Source organism: Alligator sinensis, unplaced genomic scaffold (assembly GCF_000455745.1).
Source record: "Alligator sinensis unplaced genomic scaffold, ASM45574v1 scaffold534_1, whole genome shotgun sequence".
In the NCBI taxonomy this organism is placed as follows: domain Eukaryota; kingdom Metazoa; phylum Chordata; order Crocodylia; family Alligatoridae; genus Alligator; species Alligator sinensis.
Genome location: NW_005842050.1, coordinates 2,537,132 through 2,559,333, shown reverse-complemented (window position 1 = coordinate 2,559,333; position 22,202 = coordinate 2,537,132). Strand labels below are relative to the sequence as shown.

Sequence of the window (22,202 nt, the reverse complement as noted above, 5' to 3'; positions counted from 1 at the left end):
GGTCAATCTCTCATTCGTGGGCCTTCAGCCCCAGTGTCAACTCCTGTTAATGCAGGCCTCTAAACCTCGACCAGTCTCCACCACTGTTGGGGCCTCCAGCCTGGTTCCTTTAACTTTCTTGGGCCCTCCTGGGCTTGGGCCTCTGTACGTTGAACAATCTCAACCCCTCTTGGGTTAGGCCTGGATTATTCACCCCTCCTGGGCTACAGGCCCCTGGCCCTGCTTGTTCGCTCTCCTCACAGGTCATGGGTCCCTGACCATGGTTCTCGCCCCTCGTGGGCTACAGGTCCCTGACCATGCCTGCTCTCATCACTCTTTGGCTATAGCCCTGCTCCTCGGTCTTGGCCCCTATCCCTTGGGTCCTGGCCCCACTCCCAGGCAAGTTCCTAAACTATCACTAAACTACCAGTCTTGCCTACCTCAGCTCAGATGTTAGTCAAGAGGCTTGCTGCAGCCCTACTGCTCAAGAGCTCCTCTCTTCATGGCTTCCAGGTCACATTGCCAGCCCAGCTCAGGCCCTGGGCTTATATCCTGCAAGCCCAGCCCCTTTTGGGTTATGTGGCTCCTTTAATTAGCTTCTGTCTAACCTGCAGCCTACTTCTCCTGCAACCTGTCTTCTCTGAAAGTAGCAAGAGCAACAAGCTCACTGCTACACTCAGATACCCACATATAGGTTGAGACTGCTTTTATCTTTCCACTTTTGGATTTCTGTTTACAGTGCCTTTTTTGGCCTAGATATTTACACCGTTGGTCCCCAATGGTCTGCAGGCATCACGTAGCAAAGAAGGATCTTTGATGTAGCTCAGAGCAAACTGAGGTTGACAGGGGTCTCTGAAAGAGATTACATTTATCACATAATTAATGGTAGCATGCCATACTTAGAAACAATTTAAAGTGGCTGGCAAGAATAGACCCCTGCATGAGCTGCCCAATGCACATTTTTGCAGGTATCATGGGGGAAGCTAATGGCCTTCCTCCTCTTGGTTAACTTAAACCAATGTTCCACATGTAACTAGATTAAAGTGACAGGGAACATTTTTGTGGCTGGTTTATATGTCACTTCATATTGAACATGTGGCAGAGAGCCAACAGGCTTGCTCTGTGTGTTAGGCAGCCCTATATGGAGTTGTCCAGTGTGCAGAGGAAGCCATTCAGCTTTCCCCACCAGCAAGATTAAACCTGCATGCAGGGCAGTCCATGATGATCTGCACCAAGCATGGCTTTCACCTTACTGGTGCATGCATGAGTGACTGGTGCCTCCTGAATCTGGGGGGGAGGGGGGGGGCACCCACAGAAGCTATCAGGGGGGCACCAGCCCTACTGACAGTATCAGTGTTGGCCATCGAGGGGGCACTGGCCCCATCGGGGAAGCACGTGCATCCCTGTGAACCCCCTACCAGTCAACTATGGGTGTATGTAGACTATAAGATCATGATCCCGGGCTTCACACACAATAGCAAGTCAACAGGGCAGGGTTAAATAAATTGAACATATAATGCAGATTGGAGTTCATAATTTGAAACACATCTCAGTCTGTCATGACTGAATACTGCTGTCACAGGGGTGGGCAAAGTGGAGGATCCAGCCAGTGGCTAGACTCCATTTCCCAACAGCCCCTGCCCATGCCACTGTGGCTAGTGTCCATGGAGATCCCAGGAGCAGTGGGACCATGATAACGAAGGGCCTCATGGCCCCATGCTCCCAGCGTCTCCATGGATATAGGAGCAGTTCTAGGAGGGCATGAGGACCTCTTCCAGGGCTGTGGCCAGGATCTTGCAGTGGTGACAGCATGGGACTGAAGCCAGGGTAGAGCCGCAATCTACTGTTTGCATGCTTCTGCCTGTGGAACCTGTGCTTTTTGCAGAGGCATGTGGGCAGCAGGTTGTGCCCTGCAGTATCAAGTCATATTACCATAACTCTAGTGATAAGGTTTATATGTAAAACATATTCTTAGCCATGAGCTTGCTGCTTCTGATTTTATCTGGATTGTGTACCATAAAGGTATTGTGTTTGTTATAAACTTGAAAATATCAAACATTTTGCTTATTCCTCCCCTCCCCCACCATGTTAAATTTGAGACCTTAGTGGAATGTTGTCACAGCAGCCATTCTTTCCAAATACAAATATGATCCCTTTGAGGTTAAGATTGGAGTTAAGCAAGGCAATGTCATCACTCCAACACTCTTCTCGATATTCCTTACTGCAATGCTACATCTAACCACCAACAAGCTTCAAGATGGAGTGAAGCTAAACTACTATATGGATGGTAAGGTCCTGTACAAAAAATGGGACTGATGCTTGACATTAAGAAAATTGAAGTCCTCTACCCACAAGTTCTTAATGAGCAGTCCCAAGTTCTGGTAATTCAGATTTATGGCGGGACTCTAGAGAACATTGAGTATCAGATGGTGAATCTGATGGTGTTCAACGCCGATAAATGCAAGGTTCTCCACCTTGGGAAAAAAAACCCGCAGCATCCTTATAGGCTCGGCAGTGCTATGTTGGCTAGCACTATGGAAGAAAGAGACTTGGGGGTCATCATTGACCACAAGATGAACATGAGCCTGCAATGCGATGCGGCAGCTAGTAAAGCGACCAAAACGCTGGCTTGCATCCATAGATGCTTCTCAAGCAAATCCCGGGACGTCATTCTCCCCTTGTACTCGGCCTTAGTGAGGCCGCAGCTGGAGTACTGCATCCAGTTTTGGGCTCCACAATTCAAAAAGGATGTGGAGAAGCTTGAGAGAGTCCAGAGAAGAGCCACGCGCATGATCAGAGGTCAGGGAAGCAGACCCTACGATGACAGGCTGAGAGCCCTGGGGCTCTTTAGCCTGAAAAAGCGCAGGCTCAGGGGTGATCTGATGGCCACCTACAAGTTTATCAGGGGTGACCACCAGCATCTGGGGGAACGTTTGTTCACCAGAGCGCCCCAAGGGATGACGAGGTCGAATGGTCACAAACTACTTCAAGATCGTTTCAGGCTGGACATAAGGAAGAATTTCTTTACTGTCCAAGCCCCCGAGGTCTGGAACAGCCTGCCACCGGAGGTGGTTCAAGTGCCTTCATTGAACACCTTCAAGAGCAAACTGGATGCTTATCTTGCTGGGATCCTATGACCCCAGCTGACTTCCTGCCCTTTGGGCGGGGGGCTGGACTCGATGATCTTCCGAGGTCCCTTCCAGCCCTGATGTCTATGAAATCTATGAATTTCCCGTACCTCGGAAGCCATCTCTTGCAGAAGGCTGGCATCGATGAAGAAAGCCAACATTGTCTCAAATGTGAAAGCGCAGTCTTTGAACACCAGAAGAAATGGGTGTTTGAAGATCATGACATCAGATATGAAACCAAGCTCATGGTTTATCAAGCAGTCATGATCCCTACCTTACTGTATGGAACTGAGACATGGACAACATATAGGAGATACCTCAAGTCACTGGTGAAGTACCATCAATTGTGCCTGCAGAAGATCCTTCAAATCCTATGGGAAGACGAATGCACCAACATTAGCATCCTCTCACAAACAAACACCATGAACATTGAGAAAATGATCATCGGACCTCAATTTCAATGGGCCAGCCATATCATCTGGATGTGCGACTCCAGACTTCCAAAGCAAGTTTTATTCTCCCAGCTCAGTCAAGGTGTATGCTCAAGAGGAGAGCAGAGAATGTGTTTTAAGGACATCCTCAAGGCCAACTTGAAAAAAATGCAACATTGACATCAATTCATAGGACCATCCCAAATGGGGAGAAAGTCTGCTGCAAGGATCTCAGTACTTTGAAACTTCACGATGACAACAAGAAATGGAAAAGTGCGAGCAGCAGAAATGGTGTGTCATAGACTTCATCAAGAATCCGGAGCCACCCACCCCCTCAGAAACATGTGTCCAAGTTTCAGTGAACCTGTCAATCCTGGATTGGTTTTGTCAGTCATCATCTTTGGACACAGAAGGCAATCATAGAAAACAATCATCCTCAACTGCAAGGGATTGCTGATGATGAGCAAAATTTAAATCTGAAAAGTGTTAGATAATACTACTTAGTAAATATACATATCTTAGTATATTTCTTTGGTTCAATATATTCAAAAATTCTCTTCAGCATTGCTTCATTCTAAATTATAAGAAATCTGTAGTAAGGTTATGCAACCCAAGTAGTTGCATTTCAATAACATTTAAACAACACTAATAATATCCTAAAAGCAAAACCTGGGGACAACTAGATAGCAGAATGCATGGCTTAGATACAGAAAATATTTTATCCCTTATTAGGAAATAGATGAAATAGGTTAAGTTCAAGTGCAGTTTCAATCTTAATCTATTTTTTTTTTAGTTTAAGCCAAAGAACTGGTTCTTCTAAAATTTTAACAGCCGTCATTTTTGCTCGCTCACCAGCTACTGAAATGAGTGCCTTTAGAGCTAAATGCATGAGGAGTTACAACATGAAACAAAGAACCAGTTCTCTTTAAAGGTGTGTATACATACTCCAGACAACCAAGAAACTCCAGGGCCCATAGCAAACTGCTTTCAGTACTCAAACGAGCTCAGGTACCTTGATGCTACTCTGAAGTCTGCAACATTTGCTACCTAGTGGTCTGTTACAGACTCCTATCGTTATGATGTGGCAAAGAGGGATATCTTTTAACTCATACTCACTGGTCATTATATATTTCATTGGAAAAATACTTATTTTTCTCTTTGGTTAAATGGATTGTTTTAATAGACTAATAAAGGGGAAGCTTATCTGACTGTCACCTGGGAGCTTCCTGAGGCTATATCATTTTTGCAAAAGAATGCCATCATATGTGTACAGCTGAAACCCAATACAAGGCAACCAAATGGATTTTTTCCAGATGTTCAGCTGTTGCTTGACTCCAGTTATGAGAATGAAGAAACACAGGTGAGCACATTTGAAGTTTCCCATGTTTCAATTTTCCATTTCCCATTATAAGGAATAATGCTAACCAAAACGTATTGGCAGCATTATAAAGCCTCCTGCTTCAGGAAGGTTTTATAATTAAAAAATTAGGGATTTGAATATGAACTTCATGAGTTGCAGATTACTCTACCACTACCTACACTAGAGTCTCGTCCACATCCCTCTGAAACATTCAGTGCTGGCCACTGTTACAGACCAGATGCTGTCTACTAGATGCTCAATAATTCTGATCTTCTTTTTGCAACTTCTAGATAATACTATGCACTGTTTGGTTGCTCCCATTGTCTATTTTACTTGGAGGCTTGTGTTGCATTAATGTACTGAAAGCTTATTAATAAAAAAAAGCACTCCAAATCTTTAACCTGGCACAAAAATGAGCCAGTAATTACTGAGAATTTTGTTTAAACATACATGTGGTGAGATGAGCATTTGGCACCAAGTGTAATGATGTAAGGACAGCTTTACGCTTAAAGTATGAAGTTAAAAGCACTCCCTTGCAAACTGGGTTCTTTCAAGGACTTCATGTATTCTTGAACTGATACTTCTATCTGTAAAATGAACCTCGTACTTAAAATGGTTATCTAAAAAGTCAACATTTGCCATGATTTACTGCAAAATTGTCTCTGAAGCCATGTGCAAAATAACTCATTTCCTCACAAGAAAAGGGGGCAGAGAAATAACATAAATCAGCTGCCTCATGATGACTACCCATATGCATATTCTCTTACCTATGGTACGTGAGATTTAGGTGCACTAGCTTACCTCTCAGTTAACAAAAAATGTGCCTACATCCTAAAATATCTGATGTTCCTTCCCACATCACTCACCGGGTAGGGACAAAAATTACACATAAACTGGTATAAGTGAACAGAAACCAGTTTAAATCTGTAACGCAACAGAAGGTCAATGAACATAAACTGCTTTCAAAATGACTGAAACCAGTTTAAGATGAACCTGGATGAATGTAGTACCAGAATTAACTGATTTAGTTTAAAATGGTTTATTGAACTTTTGTCCTAGATCCCCTCGAGATTCAAGTTAACTCTCAGTCCCCCAGAATTAATTCAGCCTCAGGATTTTTGACTGTCTGTACTTAGCCACAATGTTTAACCAAAAACTACTTTGGTATCTCCAATATCTTCTTATAATCAACACTCATTTAAATTATGATCTTTGCTCTTGTGTTAAACATTGTAATGCCATGTACTGTAGCAAGGTCATTAAACTTCTAAGCCCCTGGGGGCTACGTACTGTATGGGCCACAACAGGCACACTGCACAGATGCTTCCCCCTCCCATGCTGCATTGTACACCTGCATAAACACAGTTCTTCTCTGCAGCAACCTGCGTGAGTGCAATCACCTCATTGCAATGCATACATATGTGTGCATCACCCCATATTGCTGCAACCCCTCGGTGCAATGCCTGCCCTGCATGCAAGGCCCCAGTTCCCCACCTCCCTTCTGCAACATGACCCTGGACTCACCCTCACCTCCCAGCACAGCTATAGCCCCTCTCTCCCTGTGATGACAACAGAAAGCAGCAGCCAGAGGATTTGGGGGGAGCCTGGAGATTCTGGCTGTTATTGTAACCTGAGCAATAGGAGGAAAGATGAGCAGGGAGTCCGCACATTAACTCCTCACAAAACACATGTGGCCCACAGGCTTCCAGCTGGACAGCCCTGCCCCATAGGGACAGCAAATTTTAAAATGTGCAATTTTAGTCTAATAAAAGACATTGAATTCATTTTAAGTAGTTACAATGTTTAAATTTTGCCATTGCAAAACATTGTGTCCTTGTTATTAACATTCCTCTTTATGCTGCTTTTAGGATCTGCCACCTGGCTCAGAAACAAAGTGCTTTGATGTGTTAAAAGTAGAGGAATACAGCTTGTTAGCTACTGGCAGAGCAAATGGTGGAATTACTTTGTGGGATTTTGAATCAGCCACTGTCAGATACTTGTAAGTACAGCTATGCATGAAGCCATTTGATGTCAAATGCACTCACACAAAATGATTTACTTTATCCCACACCTGCTCCACATCTATATGAAAAATTCTAACATAAAACCAGGGATGGGTGACCTCTTTTAAAAAGTGAGATAGTAGGTCAGCCAGCCAATTTTTCATGATCTGGCATCAGGAGGATAAGCCACCTGGATGCCCCTACCTAGTAAGAAAGGTGGAGCAATAAAAAGCCTAATTCTGAAATAATAAGGGAAAGGAAGACAAGACTTTCTTGTCTGGGGGGTAAGTGGGGACATGGGAAATTGTTGAAATTCCAGACATCTCTCCTGCACTCTTCCAGGTGTCAGTAATGGTTTTGATTTACTACCGATCTGAAAAAAAGAGGAGATGGTTGTTACACCACCGAACCTAACACTTTTGCCAATATAGGTTTGTTAGTAGAAAATGTGTCTGTTTCAGCTGTGTGGGTGCTGATCTGATTTCTGGCCTTTGTGAAGTTTTACAGTACTGCTAGTACCTGTTTTAATTTCATATTTGTTTCCCCTTACTCATCTCTTTTTTCTTTGTGATGATTGTTTTGATATCTTGACATTCACTGGGATTTTTTTTGTTTCTGTTTTGTACCCAAATTTGAAAAATGTAGTTCTCTTCGAAATACTGGTACCTTCTTTCCTACTTAACTACTTCAGAAATTGGCTATTGAAAATATCACAGTTATCACCACAGTAGCCTTCAGAAATCGAATGAATGTTTTAAAAAATAAACTAAGAACTTGTCCGCCCTTGAGCAGTATCCTCCCGTCTCTTGCCCACACAGATGACAGGATACTGATCTGAGATCTCTACATAGTCATAACTGGCTACCAGACCATATCAGATCTGTTGGACTTATTGCATTCTATACAGATTACTTACCTATTCACTGAACAGGATGGCAAGAGATAAAATGATTTTATAGTCTAGTCAAAAATTCACCTGAGAGATGGGACACCTGGTTTCTGTCCCTGCCCCAGTGAATTTCTAATTAATTTTACAAGTGGAACAGCATTAGCGAAAGAGAGATTTAGACCCCTTCTCCATTCCAGAATGCCCAAACTGTCCTGTAGCATCACAATTCAGACACTCTCCCAGGAAGTGAATCTGCCCTCCTGACTCAGTGCTCTGGCCTCTGAGCAGTTGTATAGAAAAGCCATTTGGATTTTGAATCTGGACTGAAATATTTTTTTTTCATCAGAAAGTGTTCAGTGAATGCTGCTTTGCTGGATAGTTTTGGGGTGACTCTTTTCAGTGAATCAATTATTAAAGAAAAATTTGCCCAGTTCTACTTTGTTGTTTCTACCCTAGCTTGGAGAGCTATTTAGATCAGTCCTTGGACATGGATTTCTCTTCCATGCAGTGTCTCCTTGCCCTCAGTCTGATTGTTGAAGATATACTGGACTCTGCCTTGAAGGAGGACTTATGGTGGTGGTTGGAGGTGTGAGGGGGGACTTAATTCCTGCTCCTAAACTGGAGAAACACATTTCCTCATTGTTCTCATTGCCCATTCCTTGAAGGAAAAACAGAATCAGCTCCTCAAAAAAGTAATTTCCTGTGAAGTGTGGAGACAAGAGCCAGCCTAAGCTTTCTTTCATTCAAGTAGGGGTCTTAAGAATATGTCTGCTTAGCACAATCCAGTGTATTACAAAGACACCCAAGACTAGCTCTAAATGAACTACCTAGTGAAGTGCTCTGCCTGGCTTAATTTATCCCGCTGGTTAAACCAGGGATGCTCAGCCACCAACCCCCAGGCCAAGTGCAGCCCCTTGGTCATCTGGCCTTGGCACTCTCTACAGGTCTAAAAATGTGACAGCAAAGGAACAGTGGCACTGCTTCCCTGGTGCCAGATGTTTGGACTTGTGGGGTGCCCTGGGCCCTGTGTGCTGGATCGGGTGCCAGATTTCAGCATGCAAGGCTAGGCAGGAGCAGTGCTGGGGCACAGGGCCTGATCCTGGCACATGCAGGCCAGGAGGGGGCAGTGGCAGGCCACCGGGACCCAATCCTAGCACATGAGATATTGGAAGAGGTGGTGCTGGGCTCCCAGAACCTAGTCCCAGCATGAGGGCGTGGTGCCAGGCCACTGGGACCCAATCCCAGCATGGGAGAGGGGGACAGGAGGGTGTGGCGCTGGGCCACTGGGGCTTAATACCAGTGCATGGGGGCAGAAGGATCTAAACCCAGCACCCAGAGCAGGGAGAGTGCAGTGCTGGGCCACACAGTCAAATCCAACTCACAGAGGGGCTCTATGCCACTCATCTGGCCCAAAAGGGTGAGCAGAGTTAAGCAGATAGGAGGCAACAGGAAATTGATGGTGGTTGTTCGGATTCATGATGAGATGCTGTCTTTCCTTTGGTACTTAACTGCCATCAGCAACAGACTTAACAGTGGCAATTGTGAATTAAATTCTTGGGTCTGTGACATGGTACAAGAGTATTATCTGTTCCCAACAAAAAAGAGCTTAACTGCACCTCTGCTCCTCAGTCCTCTCCTATGCAGGCTCAGGGGAAGAGCAGTTACTGGGGCTGCACAGAAGGCAGGGAAAGAGGAAATGTTATAGGAAAGCAAGATAATGAAGGCAGGACTTAGATGTCTGGATTGAATGCTGGGAATATTGCAATTCTTTGCTTAAGTTAACTTATTTTACATTACCTTGAATACTAATGCCTAGCATCTGATGAAGTGTGCTCTTGCCTGTGAAAGCTCCTACCTCTCTGAACCAGAGAGCTCTCTGAATTAGAGAGCTCCTAACTCTCTAATGTGCCACTCTACCCTAACTCTTGCCCAACCTCTGAAGTAGGACCTTGAGGAATGAAAGTTTTTTTTCTTCTGAGCTGGTCCTCCAATTTCCAAGATTTTATATCTTGTGTTCCTGGTGGAGATGCTTGCATTGGCATAGAACATACTGAGCCTAAGTTAAAAGGCCTCCAATTTGAAGATGCCAGTCCATTAGATAACACCCTGACTATTTACGGTATGAAATGCCCTAGGAAATGAAACATTTTATTCTTCAGAATGTCAGTGTTACAGTTTAAATTTATCTCAGTACAGTGAACATCAGGAAATGGCGTGCAGATTGTAATATGAGAGACAGCATGTGCAAACATCTTTATTTTCAGGTGGAGAAGTCGTCAGTGCAATCAGACCTCTGCCCCCGAAGTATCTGGAGTCACTGCTCTGCTCTTCCTTTTCCCACCTGCCTCATTTTCCAGGTAATGAAATTGACACACTAGATTACTGAAGAACCCACTTCATTCAACCTAATTTTTTTCCTCAGCTAAACTGCCGAACATCACTGTCCAACATCACTGATTTACACTGGGGTAATCTAGAGAAGAATTGGGTTGTCTTAACTGTATTTGATTAATCCAGATAACATACAATTAGCGTGGCCATTCCTCTTCACTTTCTCTCTAGGTGTTGGCACTCAAGTGTAATGTCCTCTCTTTGTCCTTTCAAAAAGCCACTGCCTTTTTCTTAATCAAGTACTGTACCTCCAAAGACTCAATTCTACTTCATAAGAGTTAGTAGTCATATCTTGTAAAATGCCAGCTTGTTCCCTCTTTCAAGTTTTCTCAGACATCCTACCTTCTCAACTTCTGTTTCCAAGACTGCAAGCTCTGGGTGGGGGCTCTTTATTTCTCCATAGTCAAGTACTCTTCACAGACAATGAAAGTACTATGCCATTTGGCCTCACTGGATGTGTCTATGTGTGCACATTTAATATGCGTTAGCCCGATTTAAGCTGCGTTAAGGTCATGGGTCTCCATGTGCGTGCCCTTAATGCACCTTAAAATGGTGATTTAAGGCTATTTGAGCCTAAATTTGATACCTGCATAAATCAGGTATCAAATTTATGCACGAATAGCTAAATCACATTAGCGAACGTGTAGACATGCTAATGCCTATTAGTGCTGGACGCGCCCATTGACTTGGGAATAACTTTAGTTCCAGTTGGTCCACACATGCACGTTAATGAGCACTAGCGTGTGCACATGGAGATACATGGCTAAATCACCTTTATGCACATTAGGCTAATGCGCATTAAGCTTAGCTGTGTGTAAAAGCATGTGTTGACACACCCATTGAGTAGTACGGTTCCAAGTTTCATTTTAAAATTAGCCAGAAATTAGCAAAGTTGATCTACTAACATGAAGGATAGAATATCAAAAGGTCATACTTTGATGTCTTCAGAAAGTGTAAATACTAAGGTATGTTTCTATGATGTAATGTGGTTTAAATACTTATGCACTTTCAAGAACTTAAGCAATTAGATAGCTTTATATTCTTTGAATCCTTAGGGTGGTTTATGGTCTTATGTTGTTCCAAATCCTTAAAGCAGCTTACGCACTTGCTACACTTAAAATGTGCCATAACCACTCAATAAAGTATTAATCAGCCTTTTAACATTACAGCTTTCCAGTGACCTTTTCTCCTTTTCTTTTCAGTAGGATCCAAGTATATTCATTTAAATATCATGATCAGATTTCACATGTTGAGGTTTTGGTTTGTTTGTTTTTAAATAAATGGAGTCAAGTCTTGATACAAATGAAACATGAGGCATGAGGTTTAGCAAAGGCATTGAATCGCACATGATTTATATGTCATAATTTGTCTATGAATATTTCTGGCCAAATGGGAAGCTTATTACCACTATACACAAAAAATTACATTAAAAGAATTGTTGTAATGCTGTAAAGTCAAGTACTGAAACATTAAGGAATAAAGGTTGGTGGTGACACTTTAATTCTCTCTAATTGGTACATACATTATGATAGTCTTTAGTTAAATGAGAATTATTACTTTTTCTATAGGTTTTCTGACTCCTTCTTCACACAAATGGGAATTAATTAACTTAAGGACCAGCTACTACACCCTTAGTTTTCTTCCTTACAGTTCAGTTTGTGGGCCTATGCCTAGTTTACTGCTTACTATTCCAACCCTGCTCTAAAGATAAAATTATTGCCTTATGGATTTTTTTGTAGCACATATCATTATAAAATATTAGTGCTTCACAAAAATGAATTAATTTTCATAATATCACTGTAAGACTTGGGTGAACTATTATCTTTCTTTTACATATGAGAAACCAGTTTGAGATAACTTGAAGCTAGGTTCTTTTTTTGCCAAAGTGTTTAGGAATAATACATGTTCAAAGCACATCTTCCATTGACTTTACTTGTAGCTGTGAGCATTTAGCATTTCTGCAAATCAGAGATCAAATTAGATGTCCAGAAAGTGAGAAACATGCCACTAATATCCATTCTTGAAAGACTTGCTCAAGTATTATATAGGAGTTATATAGAAACAACATAGCAAAAAACGTATTATATAGGAGTTATATAGAAACAACATTTCAAAAACCCCACTTCTCCAGGGCAGCATTCAGCTGCCTAAGCCATAAGACTATGAGATAATCCTTTCTCTTTCTGTAGCCTGCTGCCTCATAATACACACCTTCTGGCTTTTTAATAGATGACATATGAGCCCTTTAGACAAGTCTCCTAAATTATACAACCCTAATTCATCCCTTGAGCAGGCCCATGCTAAAACAGGAGTCCTATGAAAAAGAGAATAGGTAGTTAATAGGGCTGCGCGAAACTTCAGTCACTGATTCGATTCGGCAGAGATTCAGCATGATTCGGTGGCTGAATCTCTGAATCTGAGTCGAATCAGGAGACCCTTTAATCTCTCTGAATCGAATCAGAACCCTCCAAATCAATTTGGAGAGTTTTGGAAAGATTCAATGATTTGGACACAGACACAGCTTTAAATGTTTTTTCTACATACCTCAAGGTACCAGGTGACTTGTGAATGCTGAGATGCTGGAGTGGATGGAGTGTCCCACAGGAGTGTGGCGGTGAGGGAGGGGGTCCCCAGTGGACTCAGCAGCAGACCCAGAAATGAACCAGAAGCACTTCCAGTCCACTTCTGGGTCTGCTGGGGAGGGCACTGGGGGGGGGGCCCTTGTTCCCCCCCCCAGCTCAGCAATTGATGCCTCCTGGGTCTAGGGGGCACCTGGGGCACCCCTGAAGCTGATCGCTGAGCTGGGTGGGCATGGGGGGTCCTCACTGTGTGCTCAGCGGTGGACCCGGAAGTGGACCAGAAGTACATCCATTTCCATCTTCACCACTAGGCACACGGGGGAGCCCTCTGCACTCCTGTGGGATACTTCATCTGCCCCACCATCGCAGTGTTCACGAGCTGTGCCTGGTACCTCAAGGTATGTAGAAAAAACATTTAAAGCTTTGTCTATGACCAAATCGCTGATTCTCCGAATCAGCATCAAATCTTCAGATTCGGATTCAGCCAAATTGAATCAGGGACATTGATTCAAATCAATTATTCGAATCACTGTCCCCAGTTTGGGCTGAATCTGAATCAAGCATGGCCCATTTCGCACACCCCTAGCAATTAAACATCAAACATCTGCTTTCTGTGACATCAAGCAGCACCACGGTAGGAGTGGCACAGACAGCTGGGAATTGTGATCAGTTCCTTTTAACTTGAAAATCAATAAAGAGAAAACTTATTTGCTGCACAGTCTCAGTGGGGTTCTGCAGCCTGAAAACCAGTGTAGATCCCATGACTGCTGGCTCTGCAGATCTTGCTCAGATACCTATGCCAATTTCTAAATTCTTTGCAAAATCAGCTTAACAGATTGAGGCATTTCCTTTTATTTTTTATTCTTACTTGACATAGCTCTTACATAGCTTTTGAAACTGTTAGTGGTTTCCCATATTTTATAATGTATCTTGAGCCATCTTTGTCTGGACATTTTCTTCCATACAGGCACGCTACTCCCAGGTCCTCGATTGTTTCTCTCTTTATGAGTGATATCACTGCCATACAGGGCCCTGAATACAGCCATGTGAGCCTGAAGAAGGTATGTTGCCTTGATGGTTTGCACTACATTCTGGACAAATCTCTGAATAAAAACAGGGGGGTTAGTGGCTGGCCAAAATTAGTGCTGCCATTCAGAAGTCTTTCTACCTCTGTAGTATACAAACCTAGAGAAGGTACAGCGTGAAGTTTTCAAAAAGTTATTTTTGCTGGAGTCCTGAAATGGAGCCTCACAAGGATAAACTTTTCTGCTGATTTTGCAGTTGTATTCCTCTTTGCTTAATGCAAAGAAAATAGCTGCAGATCTACGTTGGTTAAAATAAACTAATGAGGAGTTCACATCAGTGCCCAGCTTCAATTCACTTATACCCTTAAAAATCTCCTTTAAAGGAGAAATATTCTGCCTGTGTGCCCTCTCATTAGTCCCACAGAAATGAATGAGACTTTGGAAAATATATACCTCTCACCTCACATCAGCATCTCTCAGATTTAGTTTATTCTCATAGAATTTCAGTCTACAGAACTCCTTTCCTGGGTATGTCTGGTGTGTTAGTCTGGTGTATTAGTAGTGGGTTAGTAGTGTACTCTCCTGCTTTCCATTTGTTAATTTAATTTGTTTTATTCCTTGTTTTTAGGAGAATCTGAAAAGTGAAGTAAATATTAAAATAACAGAAGATACAGAAGGTAAGATAAAGCTTATAAAAGTCCCAGAGGGGATGAAAGACAGTTCCTTGTCCATTTGTGTGTTGCTCAGCTCCTGTTGTGCCCAAGCTGGTGTTTAGTGGCTGTGGAAGGCAGCTGAGGCAGATAGTGAGACTGTAGGGCTGAAATAGCAGTATGTTGATAACACCATTAGGAGTCATCTTCAATAATAGAACAAAGGCGGGGTGGGAATCAGGGCATCAGCCTCATTCATCAAGTTTGCAGGAAGGGGAGGAGAGGGAGCACAAAAATTGGAGCTGTGCAGCCATTGATGTCCCCATGCCCATTTGGTGCTGAATTGTCAAATTATTCTTCTGGTCGTCTTAATCCCAGCTGAACAGCAAGCTGTTTCCCAGAGGACAGTCAAGACATGAGACAGATTTCTCTTTACCTTTGTGATCTAAATGGCAGTTTTCTAGCCATCTACCTGGCTGTATTTGGCTCTGCCTTTTTGCCATGGCTGTGTAAGATTTTGTGCATAGACTGAGTATGTACAGTAGGGTTATGCATTGGCCAAGCAAGCATAAATGCATGTGGCCATATACCTAACTATAAGTCACAGGAAAATGATAGAGAGGGTGAGAGCACTCCTGTATTTTAACCCTAATAACTGAATAGTTAGGGATCTCCCCCAGGAAGCCAAAGCCTGAGCCTTTAGGCTGAGGTAGGCAAAATATGACCCACAGGCCACATAGATTCATAGATTCTAGGGTCAGAAGGGACCTCAGTGGGCCATCTAGTCTGACCCCCTGACCCTGGCAGGCAAGAAAAGGGTCACCAAACCTAGGGTCAGGTGAACTCAACCAGGTGCCTGTCCAGTCTCCAAAGCCTGCCAGCTGATTTGGCAGCTGCCAAACCCTGCCCACTCCCATCCTCATGCATGGGAAGGAGCCAGCCCTGGCCCCAGCCTGTGCACACAGCTTTCAGGCAGAGCTACTGCTGCTGCCACTACTGCAGCCACCTAGGAAAATGCTTGGCTCCCCCAGCCTCCAGTGGCTCCTTCTCCTGTCACTGCTGCAGTGCTCCAGGCAGTAGGTAAGGAAGTGGGGTGGGGGAAAGCTGTAGTTGGGCAGGAGGATGGAGCGCAGGGCCAGGGCCAGGGCCAGGGCCAGGGCCAGCAGGAGCATGAAGCCAAAAGAACAGGGCCCATGCCCAGCAGGGCAGCAGGAGCGTGGAGCCTGGATTAGCTTAGTTCCATTAGACAGGGCTCCCCATGGCTTATGTACAGCTTCTGGGACTTGCATGCCACTGGGGGGAAGCCATGCGTGATGGAGCCAGGCTGGCTTAGCCTTGCTCCCTGGTTCCCAGTGGATTCTCAGAAGCTGCATGTGGCAGCAGAAAGCAGTCCAAGCCCTTGGCTCCATCACGCAGGGCCCCACACTGTGTAGTTCTGGCCAGGTCCTGGGAGCTGCAACTGAGCCTCCAGGAGCTCTGTGCAATGGAACCACCACCTTGCTACTATCTGCAGCTCCTGGAACTGGCCAGAGCTGTGTGCCTCTGGGAGACTCTCTGCCTGCATGGGCCATTAGTGCCCCAAGGGCCCGCTAGTGGCAGGGGCTGTGCACCATGGGAGGGAGGGGCCAGGGCCCACACACACACCTATACCCCACCATACCCATACCCTTACACACACCCCACAGCCTTCCCCCCCACACACACCCCACAAATCCAACACCCTCTCCCACACACATCCCCACAAACCTCACACAGCCACAGCCCCCCCCACCACAGCCTCCCCTCCCCTCACCACAGCCTCCCCCACTCCCTGTCCACAGCCTCCTCCACCCCCATAAACACCCACACCCATCCACACATGCCCCCACTCCCCCACCACACACATTCACCCACACACACCTCCCCCACAAACCTCATACCCCCCACACACACCCCACCAGACACACATACACACCCCAACTATAGCCCACCCCCCCACACTTTCCACATACCCCCCCACACACAATATACAAAATAAGACTTCATTTTGAGCTATTATGCAATCACCTTGTTATATACTACACAAACACACGTAAATCAGGAAAAATATTTTTTGAGATAAAATTAAAATAGTTATAGTAGATGTTTGATTTTTAGTATATGATTTGGTTTTTTCCAGTTCCAAGATCCCCCCCTAGTACTTCCTGGGGCAAGAGGAAGGACATCTGGTGGCAAAGTCAGGGGTTAGGGGGCAGAACTTCTGGTTCCAAGATGGCAACAAGGGAATGGGGCACCTGTCAAGGGGCGGGGCTACCCTTGCAGCCTATGACAGCTCACCAAAAATCTTTAAGTGGCCCTTCAGCTGAAGTAATAGCCCATCCCTGCTTTAGGCCCTCCTCACTAAATCAGGCTCAGCAACTTCCCCATGCATTTAATTGCCATTGGATAAAATGGATAGAGAGCAGTGCTATCAAGAAGCTTCTATGCCAGTGGGGTCAGGAGCCAGAACCTGTTCCCTACCAAGCCAACATCCTTTGCACCAAGCCCCATACTCTGTCTTGTGTTTTTTCCTCCTGATTCTACACACCATCTTCTCTGGATTGCCCAGGGGCCCAGCTTCAAAAGGAGCATAGGATAGTGCCATGGAGTTAGAACACAATGCTGGGAAGTCAGAGATAAAAGTTCAATTTCCCTCAGGGCAAGACAGACCTAGAACCTGGGTCTCTGGCTTCATGAGTAAGTGTCCTAACTACACAATTATTGGGGCTAAAATATGGAAGGTCTCTGTTCTTCCTCCAAAGTCTGATACCTGCTAGATTTGGGTTTCTGACCAGCTGCTTCCCTTGATTTACATGAAGGTACATATCCAGAATGAGCATGTGTGTTCATCCATCCAGTAAGTAGCCTTCTACATATGCTCAGTCTAGGCACATACACATATGTACTTATACTGAAGGGCAAAAAGAATTGCTACCTGTGCATAAGTGCCAAAGCATACAAAGGGAAGCAAGCTTCTTTGGGTAGATGTGATATTTTTTATTAGATCAACTGGGTAGTTGGAAAAAAGTTCTTTGCAAGCTTTCAGGCACAAGCACCCTTCTTCAGGCATAGGGAGTCCCTGATGCTCTGAGGTCTCCAAGGAATGAAAGAAGCTAAAAGTGTGACAGGATGTCATTGAGAATGTAACTAGGTGGAAATTAGGAAAACAATGGAAAGAGAGGAGGAAAACAAGGGTGAAATAATGCCAAAGGTAAGTAAGGGAGACTCTACTGTAGTTGAGTTCTCCAAGGTAGGAAAGAGGCAGTCTGTGAAAAAGTAAATAGCTGGAAATTAGGAAGACAAAGGGTAGAAAAAGAGGGAAGGAAGTGGGGGGGAAGAAAAGTGTAAACGGTAAGGTCAGGCAGGTACCTGATGAATGATGGATCAGATGTCAGGCAGGTTGTAATGTGTCATAAATACAATGTCTATATTGAGTTCATGATTTTTTGTATTCAGTAGATTTATGAAGTGAAGTTTGTAGGCTCATCTATGAAAGGTGTTTTGTAAGTTCCCTTTTAGGATTAGAACTGAGAGATTAGAGAGGAAGTGATTGTCCTGTGAGAAGTGTGCCACAGGTAATTGGATATTTTTGTCTTTGATGGATTTTCAGTGTGGGTTCATGGTGGTGTGCAGTTGTTATTTGGTTTCTCCTGCATGTTTTCCATCGGGGCATTTGGTACACTGGATGAGATAGATTACATTTCTGGAGGTGTAGGTGTAAGATCCAGGAATGGAGATGGTTCTGTTGTGGGGTGTGGTTATTGTGGGAGTGGTGCAGATGTGTTGGCAGGTTTTGCATTTCTTGTCCTGGCACGGTCTGGATCCATTAGGTGTGGTTTGGGTCATAGGGACTTTCCTTCTGGTGATTTAGCTTCTTTCATTCCTTGGAGATCTCAGAACAGCAGAGACTCCCTATGCCTGAGGAAGGGTGTTTGTGCCTGAAAGCTTGCAAAGAACTTTTTTCCAACTACTCAGTTGGTCTAATAGAAGATATCACATCTACCCAAAGAAGCCTGCCTATGTCCTTAGACCAACACAGCTACAAGCAAAAACCAAAGCATACAAAAGAGCAGTGGGTAAAATACAGACAGCCAAGGCCGTAAGTAGTGGGGAAACAAGCTTTGCGCAGGGTCTTTTTGTGTGAGAAAGAGAACCAGCATCCTTGAGAGCTGGTCAAAAAGTAGTGTGGCTGCTCTGAAAGAAAGCTCAATGTTTGTAACTTGGTTGTGGTGAAAGTCACATGCTAGTACCAGTCATGAAACTAAGAACATCAAATTCACTGAGCAGCTGCAGGAATCTCCCAGGGTCCCCAGCTCCTGCCTGGTATTTCAGGGATCCAGGGAAACCCTGCCTTGGTTTTTGGTAAAAGTTTGTTGAACCAAGATATATCCAATGAATTATTTCATGCTCAAAAAGCCAACACTTTTTATGAAAATTCATTTCATCAGAAAAATTCTGATTTGCTCTAGAATCCTCTCCCCAAGGATGCAGTGTCACAGCAGGGCCACTCCCACCTACATCTGCAACCACTGCTGAAACCCTGCATTTCCGCTACAATGAAGATCTTTGACAAGCAAGCGGCCTCCTTCAAATTTGCTGCTTTACTCTGAATAGGGCATGTCCCACCTCTGTAATCTGGCCTAGATATTGCAAGGACTGCTCTAAAGATTATTTCTGGATTTTCTCACTTGCTCTTTCCCAGGATTTATAACATACCTTCAGCAGTGTTCTGGTTTAGTACTGGAGTTTCCTTTTTAAAGTGCTTTATTTTTCTTAGGGTTGTGCCATTGCTGTATGCTTTTTGTTTCCTGGTGTGTGTGTGTGTGTGTGTGTGTGTGTGTGTGTGTGTGTGTGTGTGCATGCGCACGCGCATGCGTGTGTGTGTGCTCATGTAGTAGAGTAGTATATATGCTGGAGGGTAGGGTTAGGATTCAGAGATACCTCAACAAATTGGAAAATCAGACTAAAAGAAATCTCATGAAGTTCAAATAAGGACAAGGGCAAAACCCTGCACTTCGGATGGAACAGTACCATGTACTGGTAGAGGCTGGGAACTGATTGGCTAACCCACAGCTCTGCAGAAAAGGATCTGGGGCTTACAGTGGGCAATAAGCTGAATATGAGCCAACAGTATGTCCTTGTTGCAAAGAAGGCTAACAGCATCCTGGGCTGCATCGGTATGAGTGTTCCAAGCAGATCGAGGGAAGTGATTCTTCCCCTCTGTTCAGCACTGGTGAGGCCACATCTGGAGTACTATGTCCAATTTGTGCCCTGTACTACAGAAAGGATGTAGACAAAGTGGAGAGGATTCATTGTGGAGGGTATTCAAAGTGTTTAGGGGGCTGGGGCACATGACAGCTGAGGAGAAGCTGAGGGAACTGGGCTTATTTCAGCTGGAAAAGAGAAGATTGAGGGGGGATTTAATAGCAGCCTTCAACTACCTGAAGCGAGGTTCAAAAGAGGATGGGGCTAGACTGTTCTCAGTGGTGATAGAACAAGGAACAATCGTCTCAAGTTGCAGCAAGGGAAGTTTAGGTTAGAAATTCATCAATGGTAGATGTGGAATCTTCATTACTGGAGATTTTTAAGACCCAGCTAGACAAACCCTTGTCTAGGATGATATAGCTGGTGAGGGTCCTGCTTTGAGCAGGGGGTTGGACTAAATGAACTTCTGAGGTCTCTTCCAACCCTAATTTTCTATGAGTCTATGATTCTATGTGTGTTTTCAAGACACACTGTAAAAACTATGGTAATAATATAGTGTGACTGATTATATCAATTTATGTTCTAAAGGAGAAGTGGAAGAGACAGTCAAGTCTAAGAGCGTGAGCTTCTTTGATGCCAAAGGAGAAGCACCTGGAATATCCAAAAACTTCTCAGGATATAAACGTTCACCAATATTGGCTTCTGCTCATGAAAATGGAAACATCTATCTGTGGAATATAAAGGTAATATATTTGATGGTCTGTAGGATGGGACTAAGGTGAAGGAGGAGGAAAATGCTACCTATCTTTGACAATCTACTTTCAACTAAGACTAGGAGGGATTTTTTTCCCCCTTTAACTTTTCTTTATTTTAAGAAGCACAAATTGGTCCTGATTTAACATCTGTAGCAAGGGAAAGTTTAAGTAGAATCGTGCCTTAGGGCCCTGTCACACGTTCACTTGCAGCAGTTGCAAATCACTGGAAAGTAGTGACCATATTTAAGTTAGTACATGTTAAGAGAGAACCCTTCCCTGAAAAGGTTCATCTACGGAATTATTTGATTGTGTGTCTGCTCCCATTTTAAATGTACTTAGTGTTAAGTTAAACGTGTGACACCACTCTTAGAGTGATTGTAGCCAACTGTTAAGATAAACAATTTGCTAGGAGGCCATTGTTTTCAAAGACCTTCTTTGTCTTGTAAGACTAAGTAATGGGCAAGGCAGAGCCTACTGCCCCCAAATTCAAGAGGAAATCTGTCATGTTACACGCTTTCCAAAATAATTTGGAAATAATGGACTGTGCACATGTGTAAATGAAGAGTATTGGATATGATTTAAAGTTGCACCATTCAGTTGGCATCAGTAGGGTTACAAGTCAGGGCAGGATTAAATTAAAGCCCATAGCCATATCCAGACATGCAGGCTTGTGCGGTTTGTTGCACTGCAAGCCTCTTTGCAGTGCCACAAACTATATGCGCAGAATGTTAAAACGTATTCTGCACTGCAAATTTGCAGTGTAAGATCAAATTTTGCTACTGGGAAATCCCAGAAGCAAAAAAAGCAATTGTGGAAAAACTACGACCTTGATCCCCACACTACCTAACCTGGGGACTTTTTACATGCTCTCTAAAATCCACAAACAAGGGAACCCTGGCAGACCTATCATATCCAACCATGGGACCCTAACTGTGGAAATATCAGGTTTCGTTGAATCAATCTTAAAACCGCTCATCACCCACAAAGCAGGTTTTGTTCAAGACACTACAGACTTTCCACAGAAACTTAAAAACATAGACCACCTTCCCAGCAACACCCTCCTAGCCACCATGGAGGTTACCAGCCTATGTACCAACATCCCACACCAGGATGGCACCCCCTTACATATCTACAGGAACAAGATTACAACCCAGAATACAGACCCAAAGATATCACTGAGCTTATACACTTCATCCTCACACACAACAATTTCACTTTTAATAATCAACACTTCCTCCAGATGATGGGAACAGCTATGGGCACTAAAATGGCCCCACAGTATGCCAACCTTTTTATGAGCCACCTGGAAGAAGACTTCCTCAAGAACTGCACCATCAAATCCTTACTATACCTAAGATACATCGATGACATCTTCATCATTTGGACTGAGAACCTGCAATCTCTGATTGAGTTCCATCAGAAATTCAACAATCACCATCCCTCCATCCAACTTTCTCTAAAATACTCCAGCACCAACATCTCCTTTTTAGACATGATGGTCAGTATCCAAAATGATAAAATACACACCACGTTATACAAGAAGCCCACAGAGCAACATACTTATCTGCACAGAACCAGCAATCGCCCTAAACACACCAAAAAAGCTGTGATATACAGCCAAGCCCTCAGATACCACTGCATCTGTACTGAAGAGAACACCCGGGATTGCCACCTCACCAATCTCAAAAAGGCTTTCACCAAACAAGGACACTCCTCCAGAAATATAGATCACCCGTTTGAAAGAGCCACCCAGATACCACGTGAAGAACTGCTGCAGTACAGAAGAAAA

General features: G+C 43.9%; 1 protein-coding gene across 1 annotated transcript in view; it reads left to right on the top strand.

Moving 5' to 3' along the window:
- The window catches only part of WDR64 (WD repeat domain 64), a 155,899-nt gene that overhangs the window by 115,171 nt on the left and 18,526 nt on the right, over positions 1 to 22,202 (top strand). Inside the window, exons 15-21 of the mRNA XM_006022889.3 lie at positions 4,722 to 4,898; positions 6,767 to 6,897; positions 8,247 to 8,363; positions 10,055 to 10,147; positions 13,728 to 13,821; positions 14,414 to 14,462; positions 20,247 to 20,401. Coding sequence (XP_006022951.1) covers positions 4,722 to 4,898; positions 6,767 to 6,897; positions 8,247 to 8,363; positions 10,055 to 10,147; positions 13,728 to 13,821; positions 14,414 to 14,462; positions 20,247 to 20,401 — 816 coding nt within the window. The remainder of the gene's footprint in view (positions 1 to 4,721; positions 4,899 to 6,766; positions 6,898 to 8,246; positions 8,364 to 10,054; positions 10,148 to 13,727; positions 13,822 to 14,413; positions 14,463 to 20,246; positions 20,402 to 22,202) is intronic.